Source organism: Zerene cesonia, chromosome 27 (genome assembly GCF_012273895.1).
Source record: "Zerene cesonia ecotype Mississippi chromosome 27, Zerene_cesonia_1.1, whole genome shotgun sequence".
Lineage (NCBI taxonomy): Eukaryota > Metazoa > Arthropoda > Insecta > Lepidoptera > Pieridae > Zerene > Zerene cesonia.
In genome coordinates this window covers 5303459-5317521 of record NC_052128.1, presented here as the reverse complement: position 1 = coordinate 5317521, position 14063 = coordinate 5303459, and the positions used below count along the sequence as shown (strand labels likewise).

At 33.1% G+C, this 14063-nt stretch overlaps 1 protein-coding gene across 1 annotated transcript in view; it reads left to right on the top strand.

Moving 5' to 3' along the window:
* LOC119837507 (myotubularin-related protein 13) overlaps positions 1 to 14063 on the top strand; it is a 57430-nt gene that overhangs the window by 618 nt on the left and 42749 nt on the right. The window contains exons 2-3 of the mRNA XM_038363107.1: positions 6080 to 6165; positions 7080 to 7235. Coding sequence (XP_038219035.1) covers positions 6080 to 6165; positions 7080 to 7235 — 242 coding nt within the window. The remainder of the gene's footprint in view (positions 1 to 6079; positions 6166 to 7079; positions 7236 to 14063) is intronic.

Below are 14063 nucleotides of genomic sequence, written 5' to 3'. Positions count from 1 at the left end.
TACTTCATATTAGATAAGTTGTATGAAATAAGTATTCAGACTCATGATTGTTATACTGTATGATGTTTAATTTTGTGAAAAATTATTTAGTAGTAGGAGGTTTTTGGACTTAGTGCTGTATCCAAGTGGATGATTAAATAGTTTACTGCACCATTTTTAAAATCATAACTTTGTTTTCTTCCTCACTGAACTAAGGAACTGTCTATTATAAAGACTTTTATGTATAGTTATTGATAGTAACCATAATTCCCTTTAAAGAATATAATAAAAAATTCTTGCTATCTGTTATTATATTTTATTATTGTAAAGTATGTTAAAAATATGAGCCATGAGATCCACTTGCATTTTCCATTTCAAGCAAGAATAAATGCATGTTCTTTAAACAATATAAGTTTATTTGTATGTTCGTATGCATGTCAAAGTCCTATTAATTTTATGCCAACTCAGTATTTGTATGGGCAGTGTATGAATTGTAGACTAACTTATATAGCCTTGAGTCGGCCTGAATAGATCTCAAGATATGATACAATTGATTTGATTTTATTGTCCACTTGTTGTGTTCGCTGTCTAGGAATGTAAGAACAGGAGATTATTTAAATATTAAGGCACAGAAATTTTCTCAAATGTTATTGTACATACAATTATTAAGTAGTCGGTACGAGATATCTATTTTTTTTTCTTGAATTGAAATTAAAATTTTTCATTCAAAACTAAGTCATGTGTAGCAACAACACAATGTTCTTTTATTCTCTATTATATAATAAACACAATTATTTATATAAAATCAGATGTCAGAAGATAAGATAATTTGCTAGTCTTGTATCCTGATAGTTGGTTGTAATATATAGATCTTATCTCTAAGGTCATTGTATTCATTTATAATTCAACAAAATATGCAAATTGAACCATATCTATTATCCAAATTAAATTCATGTAAAAACTCTGAATTCATGGGAAATACCTTGTAGATTTTGCAACCCTCATGAGTGTCGTTTAATTGCATTTTTTTTTTGGAAGTTGGATTATTTTACAGAACCACATTCATGACTCATACCATACCATGCATACCATATGAATTTAAGCAAGATACCTCCTATGCTTTCCTGAGAAAAAGGGTCTTTTTAGACAGACATACAGGCAAAAACAAAGTGATATTATAAGGATTTTTTTTTCCCTTGAGCTATGAAACCCCAAAAATCTATTTACAATACATTACCTTGTTTTCATATTATACATGCTAACATGATGTATCATGATGTATTTTTATATCAATATAAATAACACATAGGTACATATATACTATCATTAGTGTCCTTAATTTCATTATGATTCACAAATTCTAAACAATGGTAACATCATTAATCTTCATTTAGTGTTACACATGACATCACAAAATTGATAAAATCTATTTGAAACTACTCGTATATTAAAAAAGTTATTTATGGACTTAGAAGTCGTAAGTGATGACTAATTGCGGATAAAAAATTTGTCACCCCTTAAAAGTGGCGCGGATTCTAAAATCACACCAAAGGACATAAATTTCTCATGAAATACAAAAAGAATCCCACCAATTGGATGAAAAATCGCACAGTAAATAAACTTAAAGAAGCTGAAAACAAAAACAAATTAAGAACCTAATTCATTTTGGGAATGTCATACAATCTGAATTGCAGGGACTTTCTATGTTGATAAATTTGCCATTAAAAGCTTGTATTAATTTTTTTGTTAATGCATGAAAGCAAGCTTTTAATCCATTAGAATAATATGCTGAAACATTGCAAATATTAGCAATGGAGATAAATTAATTATAGACCACTCTCATAGCACCCACAGATCTGTATGTAAGTTGAAGTAGTATTTAAAATGTCTAATTGGGTATATAATATATATTAAGTAGTTTGAGCTATAAGATTACCTATATTTTCTCATTCAGCAAATATATGATGTTGTGGTTTGGCTCTCATGTTACATGTTTGCTTGAATATATTAATATTATTAAAGCTAGTATGTAATTAATAAACTTCATAGTGGTTTGTTTAAATGTGAAAATGAGGGAAAGATTGGTTAATTTTGGGTGAAGATCAGGAGACAGTTTAATGAACCTTACCTAGTTATCTCAAAATTGATAACAAATGATTGAAATTAAACTGTGTTAGTTATTTTTAGTATCAAAATAATAAGTTTTATTAAGTTAATTCAAATATAGGCACAGTATCATGTTTGCGTTGTTGTTCGTATTATCCAAAACATCTGGTCCAATATGCTTTTACTGGTATCAATTTATCATATATAATGAAATTTTGATTACTTGAAATAGGTAATCAACAAAAAAATGTATTTGTCTGTGTTTCATATTCTCTATGGAGCTAAATGCGTTAGTTAATACAATTGAAACGATAGAACAAGATGAAGGCAACAGTGTTTACCAATAAGACGCTAGACGCGAAGTGAACGATAAGATAACGCGATAATGAATCAGCCGTGTTTACATTGTCGTGTGACTGACCTCTAAGGTCAGGTAAAAAGTATGCACATATCCTTCGTTAGCATGTCGATGTCGCGCACGTTATGCAATCTGCGGCCGTTCTGTGGCGCCGCTTGTTTACATCTTGCGACGAGTTTACGATTGGGATTTCTGCAATGGTTGCATTAGGTAATGTTCCGTTGTTGTGAACATAAGGATTGATTTTAAATCGTAGTTAGACGTATGCGAAATGGTTCGGTGCGGTTAGGAATTTGGACTCGCCTTACGGCTAAAACAGGGGAGGAGAATGTTTTGATTATTTTTTATGTTTCGTACCACACAAAAATTATAACAATCTTTTTTAAAATTCGAACATCTTCCGTTAAATTAATCACAAATCTTGCTTATTTAAAGCAAGAGATCAATCACTTTATCAATCGCTTTAAAATTAATATTATCAGATTATCTGAAGTCTAAACCGGTAAACAGTTCACCTGCACCTGTGTTCTGAGACGATGGAACAACCTGCGTACGGCATAACTATTGAGTAATCTGTGTTATGGCCTCGAAGGAAATAGTAGTCGTTAGATAGTTTGGTGGTTAGCCTTCGATCAGAGCCGCACTTGTGTTGTTTTTACCGTGTATTAGACTGCTATGGGAAACATGGTTATATCAAAATACCAGCTGTAATCTGTTATGTGTTTATACAGACAATAATCTATATCTGTACCAAATGTCATACAAATCCCATTATAGAGGTCTTTGCAAGAAAGCCTAACTAACAGCCACACATTCTTACAAACTTTTGCGTTTTTGATATTATTAGGATGTATCTAATAAGCCATATAGCTTTAATAATAATTGATAGAGGAAGTTGTAATGCGTAAGCTTAGCCATTACATTTTACATAAAAAAACATAGTAAGTACTTTTAATTAAGATGTGATGATATTTATGAGTTTATTATGTACTTTAATATGTTAATAGGGATAATCTATAGGTCTAACAATTTCAACGTTTAAAATTTTAAACAGCTTTCAATCACGGGAAGGTTAAAAACTTGTTTTATATTCTTTTACAGTCACCCAGTGGAAATATTGATAAAAGTGAAGTAGTTATTTTGGTATTAACAAGTATTTATTAGACATCAATTGTGTTAGTAATTTGGTGCGATTATTCAAGTGGCGAAGTTATTGAAAAGTTTTTAATGCACGGTCAGTAATATGTTTTGTTAAATTATACACATAATATATTTATTTATCAATTAATCAGAAATAGGTACATCGATTACATTCATATTCCGAATATCTATTGTTAGGAAGTTTTTGGGGAATAACATAAATACATATTACCTAGTATTAATATTAAGATTCACATATCTACATAGTACGTAATAAGACAATTTAATTCGGAATGGGTAAAGGAAAGGAGTTATAGGTACGCGCTGCGCATACAATAATTCAACGGCATTTCAGAACTATATATGATTAGAATATAATATAGTAATGAATATAAAGTACTTTGGTATTGTTTTGTTAAAGTCAATTCATTCTTACTTACATAAGGAAATGAATTAAATCGATATCTTTCTGACCTTGTTTTTTTTAATTATATTGATATAAGGTTTTAATTGCTTGTATTGTCAAACTGTTTAATATAGACTACAATTTACTTACTAATCGCACGGAATAAGAGGACTGTTCATACTCGTCTCTCGTTCGCTTAAAATTTCCGACTATAGTTTATACTTACACGTAAGGTTAAATAATAGTTTGACACACGATCGGTACCGTTTTCATTGTATATCTCAACAAGATGCATATTTAACTAATATTATAACTGTGTGGTTGTTTATACCCCTACACATATATTTAAATGACTTTTAACGAGATTCTCTTTGGACAGTAAGCAATTGGATACCAGATAAGTGTCTAACCTTATTTCCATAGCATTCCAATTACAGTCAAGACATTGTAAACAAACATTATGGCTTAATCTTCTTACAAAGCCTATAGGTTTTTTATTTCCACAGTTAATAATAAAAATAATGTTTCCTATTGAACTATGCCGCAAGCCTTCTCAAATGATCGAGTACATTCTGGTCGTAGGTATCTACTTTCTCGTCTCTAGTAAATAATAGTATTAATAAGAAGCTGACTCAATAATTAAATACACTATAAAAAATATGTTACAACATATAATATGTCCTGAAGCATTTTTAAAGGTTTACCTCTAGAAATTCTTGATTACGATTTTACCTCTCGTGTCGTTCTTAAAAATTTCGAGTCGTGACAAACCGTGAGTACGTAAAAGAAAATAATTCTTTGAAACAAAAAAACTTAATGGTTTTCAAAATCTCGGAATTAGAACAAACTTAAACGGAACCATACGGAAGGCACCAGCTCTCAAATAAAAAACAAATAATCACAATCGGTTCACCCGGTGTAGTTCTAAGGTAACACACCCTAAAGAATAAATATGTCACTCGATTTGAGAGGGTCTTCCTTTTTTTTTAAATCGCTTGAAAATAGACACACTCACCCAACTAGACCACTCTGATATAATTGTCACTGCACGGGCGTTAGTTTGATTCCATTCAATGTCAAGGTCACGACCCGGCGTACTTTGCACTACGACTTTACTAGCTCATTAGCGAGGTTCTAGTTATTTTAATTATGTTAACACGCGATACGGGAACGCGTGTTGGGCGTGGAAGTTTTTAATATTAGCTTCGTGACAGCTTGAAGGTTATGTCGTTCGAGTGATGGCCTGGATTTCTTGTGAGACGGTTATGGTTCGATATTTATATAAATAACTAGCGGTCCGCCCCGGCTTCGAAATCAACACAGTAGTTCCTGGGATTAGCGCGTTCAAATAAAAAAAGCAACTATAATATGATATATTATATAATACGTAGCTAGAAAGGATTTTAGTAGAAAAGCAACATAAAATATAGCTTTTGACCCTTACAATGTCTGAAACTCATAATCTTAAAGTACCTATTTATTTTAATACTAGCTATCCGCCCCGGCTTCGCCCGTGGTACATATAAAGCCTAAATTCTTCCTCAATACTTTAATTGTAGGGCATCTAAAACTGAAAGAATTCAAAACGGACCAGTAGTTCCTGAGATTAGCACGTTCAAACAAACAAACGAACAAACTCTTCAGCTTTATAATATATAGGTGTCCAGTTGAATATCTGAATTATTGCGATTAGAGTTATATATTTGAGTTTAAATAATATCAAACGAACTAACTAACCCTTCAGCTTTATAGGTATACTGGTTTGGATGATTCAATAAAGATATGTTACGGAACCCTATTTTTTCCAAAATAAAATATAGTCTATGTTACTCGTGGATAAAAATTAAAGCTACACTTTCGAATCGTGAATTTTTAAAATCGGTCCATTAGTTTTTGAGCCTATTCCTTACAACCAAACAAACAAACAAAGTTTTCCTCTTTATAATATATATTAGTGTAGATAATAGATGTAAAAAAAATAATGATAGTCGATAGTCATCATTTATTACGGTTGGTTGTAATGTTGCTTGGTCCCAAGTAACATTAATACGCTTTCCAGAAAAATATAAGCATTAAACGTTTCATTTCAGGGGGCGGTCTGAGCAACGGCATCATCCTTCAACGATTTCCGGAAACCAACTGGGACGATACACCCTTCCACGACGGTATAGAATGGGTATGTGTATGAGAAATTATAAACTAAGATTACATACTGTCCTTCTGACGATCTATTCTATATCTAAAATGTGCATCTGAAATTGTATTTTTAGACCAATGAAAGAATTAAATGGGTAAGTCCCAGTGTTACGTATTAACGATACTGTATAATTAGTTTTAAATTTTAAAAGATGTAGTTGAAATCCTACGGGAAATTACATTATTACATACAAAATAAAGTATAAAGTCAACGATAACTAAATATCAAAATTAAATACAAATTAATGTAAATCTTAATTGGCAAAATTAATGTGCCGACAGACTCATTCACAGAATTTATTTCGAGGTAATGCTTGGTAAAACTTTAAAAGCGCCAAGTCTGCTCTACCCACGGTTTCGCGAACAGTGTCATTAAGCTGTGACGGCTCCCAACGGTTTACTGAAATCATAAAAGTAAATGTCGCCTTCATTTAAATGATTCCAATTTCACATTATAGTCTATAGACATTATAGTCTATAGATTGTCAGTTAAACACGGCAGCATTATTGATATTTGTTGGATTACGCTAAGAGTACAGGCCATAGTGACATTGGATATTCTATGATCCATTAACGATATAGCTCGGAAGATCGAGTGGTGACGATTGACGAGACGTAAAATATCAAATTGATGGTTGGATATGTTGTGTTAAAGTTTTTATTTAAAACTATTAACAAGTCCTACGTGGTTAAATTGAGGATTTAAAAAAATATGTAAAAATTGGTTCACATTAATATACACAATTGATGATATATTTTGACTGACTGTGTTCTGTGTCCATTGATTCAAATGACTGCAATCACATAGAAAACTTGTGTTTGAATGTAGCTACGATAACAAGCACAGGCAGTAGGTACCCTCAGCATGACCTGTACCTAGAAATTTCCTTCTAGTTCTGCCAACCGCAAGGATGGGCGCTGTCCACGGAGCGCACGGAGCCGCGGTTCTACGTGTCGGTGCTGACGGACGTGGATGCGAACCGGCACTACTGCGCATGTCTCTGCTTCAACGAGACTGTCGCCATCACGCCCACAAAGCCCGCAGACGAGGTTTGTTCTGGTTTACTACTCGTGAAAGGAGTGTGTGAGATACTTGATAGAAGTAGAAGGTTGTTAAGAGCCAGCTAAATCATCTATTGAGTGCCCCTGATAGGCTATTAGACACTTTTTGATTAATAGATTTTTAAATTTACGGTTGTTCTTCTTTCTCAAGGTCTTTTAAAGACCGATATCGCCAAGACATATATAGGTTGGTTGTTATTTTTCGATATCATTTATTTAAATTAGTAAAAAAGTAAAAATTTTATTAATTCAGACTGACTGACATGACTTGCGTTGCCTTCAATTGGACGCTATCTTAATATTATTTCTTCATTCTGAGCATGCAAGCTTTATCAACAAATACGAGAATTGAGTAATTCTTTCAATTGACCAATGTAAACTCACCAAGCCTGTAAGATTTATAAACATAGCTAAGTGTATCATAGTTTATTACCTCTTAGTAGTTAATCACGTGTCGTGTTTCGTCACGAGCAAAATATTGGGTTATTAAAAGGATGTTGGGCAAATGATCTAATCAAATTGCTGATTCTGTATTTATGTTAAAGGTTTAACTATTCGGTTAGATGATATTTCTTTAAATACTCATCAATCAATATGCTATCAGGATGTTTTAACATGGCTAGCGCAACTTTATTAAAATTCATGTATTGGATATTGACGGAGTTGCGCGGTTCGATGCATTGAACTGTCACAAACTATAATTGAGTATAGCTCGTGTATTCACTTATCGATTTTAATGACCTGGTTGTTTGGTTGATTATTATTTAAATATATCGTGATTGAAACGAGGTTTGTTTAATCAGTGCGTCAAATTATGTGAGTATCTTCTAGCAGTAGTAGAAATAATAATAAGCTCGTGTATAAAGTATTTCCTGAAATACAAATTTAAAATATTTGGTAATGGGAAATGAAAAATTAGCTTTTCAGTAAAATATTACCTATATATTTGATTATTGACTTCTGAGCTTTGAAATTTGTTACGTTTGCATAGAATGAAACTATATAATGTACCTTCCAACTTGTAATCGTACTTACAAAATATCTGCATTTTTGTTGGATTTTTTTATTGCAATATCTAATATGAGAATCTAATATGGAAAATGCAAAGAAAGATACTGAAGTTAATAAAGTGATCTCTTCTATTATTAGATATTGTAACAAGAAGTAATTATACAAATTCATGCATTTACTTTCGACAGTTCGTCCCCTTCACATCGAAGGTATTTAAAGGTAAAATAACGCGTATGCTTTACTTATAAAATAATCATAACTTTAACATTAAATATTTCCAGCATTATATATGCACAGTTCGCCTTGTTTTATTTCACAATAAACAGTTGACATTGTAACATAGTATAGTGTAACGTATGGGAGTACGTAACGGGAGTGACCCAGAAGTATATATGTGCACATGGAACCATTTCCGGTGATAATGTCCACTCTGAAATACGTGATGTGATTATTGTCTGGTTATTTTTTCACTGTGTGGATATAATTTTCACTCCTTTGAAGTATTGAAGTTGTTTTAATAATTGTTATTACTTTATATTTTGGTGGTTTTCAACTGTCTCTTAGTTTTAATAATAGCAAATTCGTTATTTCAGAGTAACAAGGAACCCATATCGACTTTTAAAACAATTATACAAAAATAAATTTACAAATAATTACATAAATTAAGATTAAAAAATTAGGTTTTTAAATGTTTTCAAACGTTTCTTAAGGTTGTTTACGCAGTTGCGATGCTAAATGTTCAATTTTTGTAAATATTAAAAACGATCATATTTAAAAAGAAAGTCAGAAATGTTATCCTCTTATGAAACGTATCCCACGTTGGGGTGGGCGTGGGATTACTTGGGATATTTTGCTGTCTCCGTTTCGCTACCTGCTCTCTTTATATTATTCGTATCCTCGACCCCGCCTAGAGGGATTAATACATCTTAATCCCTGAGCGGAAAAGCTTTTCTGTAATGATGGTTGCAGACGTAAGAACGTATATATTATGTATATGTTTTAAAATTATATATATTGCAATATTTGTGGTTTTCTTCAAACTGATATTTTACCTACTTGGCTTGGCAGTGAAGAGATGTCTCGACTATTTTTTTTTTACTATTTTGTTTGGCTTAATAGAATTTCATACAATATCGTAAAATACCTTCTGTCTCTATGGTACCTACTTGGTAAGAAATTATTTGATCTTAAATAATTAAAAAAAAAAAACAGTTAAGAAATCGGTCTTGAATTTCTGATGTCAGATGTCTTGATTGCTGATTTTCCGTACCCGCTTTTTTCATTGTTATTCTGGTTTTTTTAATTGTTATTTTTTTTACCTCGTTTATATCCATATCTCATATATGTTTGATAAATTACTATGTATATAGTGTTTCATCTCATGCAGACTTGACGATAATGTTACTAGACACATCTGGCCACGTTTCCGCCGGGGGAAGTGGACTGTCATGTGCATTGTTTGCCAAGGTTACTAAGGCTATGACGTCACTTGTGATATCTGGTGTGAAAAAGTTGTGTTGTATTTGTATTCAGTTAGGTTTTGAGTGCGCTTTTAAAGGTTGCTGGGGTGGTCGCATTATCTGAGCTACCGAATGTGGCTTAATGTATGTATGTGGTATATTGTTTTTAACCAACTTCAAAAAAGGAGGAAGTTATCAATTCGATTGTATTTTTTCTTATAAACTAATCAAATATCCTTGTTAACTGACACATTCACCTCATCGCATTGTTCAATGGCGCATAAGATTTTTAAATACCCACAAATAATTTAAACTTACAACCACATTGAACATATGTTTGTGGTTGATTGTGAGTAGTATATTTATTGTGAGTCTGTGAGTTTATATCATGTCGAGTCATTACGCAATATAAAGATTTAATAGTTTTCGAAAGATTCTCACAACGTAGTTGTTCCGATAATTTGTAACTGTAGACTGCAGTGTATTGCATGAGCATATTATGATCGCAAAGTATTAAATTTAAATAATAAATATAATAAGCAGTCTATCCTACATCCTTCCTTATATTGTAAACGCAAAAGTTTGTAAGAATAGATGGATGTATGGATGTTTATTACTCTTTTACACGAAAACGGCTTATCGTATCTGTATTAAATTTGGTACAGCTAATGCTTGTATATAATGTAGGCTGGTTGTCGTTCAACTGTGTGTGGCTTCATTCGACTTCCAATTCTTGAGACCAATAAAAAGTAATATTCCGGTCAGGTCAAGTTCAGGTGTGTACAAGTTAGACTGTGATTGTGGTCTCTCCTACATTGGCCAAACAAAAAGAAGCATTGGTAGCCGACTGAAGGAACACATTGCGGATATATATAAGCACGCATAGGCGTCACAAGAAGTCTGCGGTATGTGAACACACTCTGGACAACAACCACTTCCTACGATTCGACCAACCACAAATCCTCGCCAGAGAAAATAGATTTTTTCCAAGACTTGTACGTGAGGCTATTGAAATTAAAAAACATCCAAATTTCAATAGAGAAGATGGTTTACAACTTTCTAACACCTGGGATCCCATGTCAGACATACCAAAAGATCAGAAGACACTATCAGCCAATACTGCCAACATCCAGAAAAATACTCCACATACCAACTGCGGAGAAATAGGTGGAGGTAGTTCACAAACAACAATTTTTGTATGACCTTCAAGACATATAACATCTCAGTCTCCCCGTGACCACGCTCGCTGTAAAGTGTTCGAAACGTCGGGTTAATAATATAATGAATAAATCGCGTTTAAAATCTGTTGAAAAGTTTTTAATTTCTACACCTTTGTTGATATTCTTATTAATGTTAAACGAATTTTCTAACATACTAGCTGCACCCGACAAACGCTGTTCTGCCTCACTCTTATCATTTAGGGGTATGAAAAATAGATGTTGGCCGATTACCGGATAAGCACAAAAAATTTCATCGAAATCGGTCAAGCCGTTTCGGAGGAGTATGGCAACAAAAACTGGGACACGAGAATTTTATATATTAGATTTAAATTGGAATTAAGAATGTACTGAGGGTTTATAGCTTGGCTGTGTGTGCTTTCTTTGTATGATATGTTTATTTTACGTCGAGCTTCCGGTGTATAATGCGTGTCTGTTGTAAATCTTTCGCCTGCACGTGGGGTTCGGGAAGAGAAAGTAGAAAAAACTCTTACGCTTACGCGCTGTAGTTTTATTAGTATAATAGCTGCGCCCCGCGGTTTCACCCGTGTGAGTCCGTATCCCGTAGGAATATCGGGATAAAAAGTTGCCTATATGTTCTATATATTCCAGATGTCCAGCTGTCTACATACCAAATTTAATTGCAATCGGTTCAGTAGTTATTGCGTGAAAGAGCAACAAACACACACACACACATCCTTACAGACTTTCGCATTTATAATATTAGTAGGATATAAAGAGGAGTAATGAGTCCAGTAAGGATGTTAATTGATCTATGTTAATGGTAATTGAGGATAAATGTTATGTTATTTAATTACGTGTGAACTACATATTTTAATGTATATTTATACCGCTATTGCTGGTGTTGTGTATGTCAGGAAATTATATATTTATCTCGCTTAAATGTCTGAGCCGATTTTGATAATTTTTAGAGAAGGTTATTGTAACGTCTGCCGTTAGTTCTTCGGGAATCTAGTACAGGGACACTGAGAATTCACTGGCTCACCACTACACCCAGTACAACGCAGGCGCATGTCGATCCCGACCCGTACGTTACACGACTGACTGATCGACAACTACGCCATCTACTGGTGTACATGAGACAATGTATATATCTATTTAATAGATACAAACACTACATCCCTTCCTTTTTAACAAATTTCATTTAAATAATTAAATTCAAATACCGCATGTTTTGTATATATAAATATACATATTATTTCTTTATTTAAACTTATACGTTATGATAATTAATAACTATAATTTTAAGGTAATAATATCAGTAACTATTAACAGTTTTAATTATATTCTTTCTAATATGATTAATATACTTTTAAGTGAACAATTTAATTAATTTATCCATTTAATTAATTATTTGTCTGTCCAATTTTCATTTAATGTTTTATCATTTTCTATCGCTTTCCATTCTCCTTCCATTTAAATGAATAACATTTCTTCTCAGTCTTTGTCCAGTTCCTTCATTCCTAACAATAATGTCTCCTCCAACAGATTTTTCCACTGTATGTGGTTGTTGGATTAAAAGAAGTCGAAAGCTTATTGGTCTTTTCCTCACCTTCCATGAATTCCAAAATTTCTGCTTTTCATTTCCGGTCTCCATACCCTTCCCTTTTTCTTTTGCAGATTTGTTGTGTCATTTTCCATTACGTTTTTATATATTTTAGCATAGGAATTTAATATCTATTCATCCTTTTAAAGAAAAGTTCTTTCAGTATTTTAATTATCTTTACGCTTGTTATTATCTTGTTAACTTTGATCTCTTTATATTGACGATAATAGTTATTTGGGAATGGTCCCATCAAGTCCATTTCGATGTCCACCCAGGGTTCTGATGAACGCCCCCGACGTTTCATTGGACCGACGTTGCAGATGGATTGGGTAAGCTGACCAATGTGCAACCTTTTGCTTGCAGCTTTTACCATCGGCTCAACGTCCTTATTATTAATATTAATACGGGGCCACCAAACTTTAGAACGAAGGCGACTCTTCATAGCTTCTATCTCTGGGTGGCCTTCATAAGCCGCATACTATTGCGTTCGCTCCCTGATATTTGTTGGGATTACTATTTGTTTCCTCTCAAAAGAATTTTTTCATGAAAGCATAACTCGTCAGAAATAATTGTAAGAGTCTTACGGACTCCTCCCATTGGCATACATACCCTTTTTAATTAAACACAAACATTTATATATTCAACTAAACTTCTTATAGAAGCACTTTCAAATCGTCATTTTATACAGTTTTAACATTTACCAACGGTTTCCACAGAGAAGAGCCGGCAAGAAACTCTGTAGTTGCTTTTTTAAAATAAAATCGATTTTACATTTTAGTGCAAGTTTACATTGTAGTTTTCACCTAATAATGATGCCAAAGAACTGTCCTCTGGTTCTTAAGCAACAACATTCCATGAATTGTCATCAGCCATATATTTATTAATGCTCTCTGAACTTATACATTTCCGATATAGTTTTTGAAGATAATACTACTAAACGACTTAATACTTTGAGGAATTCTATTGTAGAAGCGTATACCTTGTAACCTAATGATGTGTGTGACAACATCGGAATCATTCTCAGACTCTTATTAATTTGCTGCATAGAAATTGCTCAAGTTTTGCCATCTCTACTATTCTATGAATGCAGTCATCTACTCACGAAATGGTCGGGCTGAACTGAGAAGTTACATAGCCCCGACAGAGAATCTGCAAGGTTGGTCTTTTCAATTGTGTACAAGTTAGATTGTGATTGTGGTCTCTCCTGCATCGGCCAAACAAAAGAAGCATTGGTAGCCGACTTAAGGAACACATTGCGGATAACAAGCATAGGCGCAACAACTATTCTGCAATATGCGAACACACCCTGGACAAAAACACTTCTTACAATTTGACCAACCACAGACCCTTGCCATATAAATTAAATTTTTTCCAAGACTTGTACGTGAGGCTATTGAAATTAAAACACATCCAATGTCAATAGTGAAGATGGTTTGGAGCTTTCCAACACCGGGGATCCGGCTAGAACATACTATCAGCCAATACTGCCAACATCCAGGAAAATACTCAACATACCAACTACGGAGATACAGGTAGAGGTAGTTCACAAACACAATTTTTG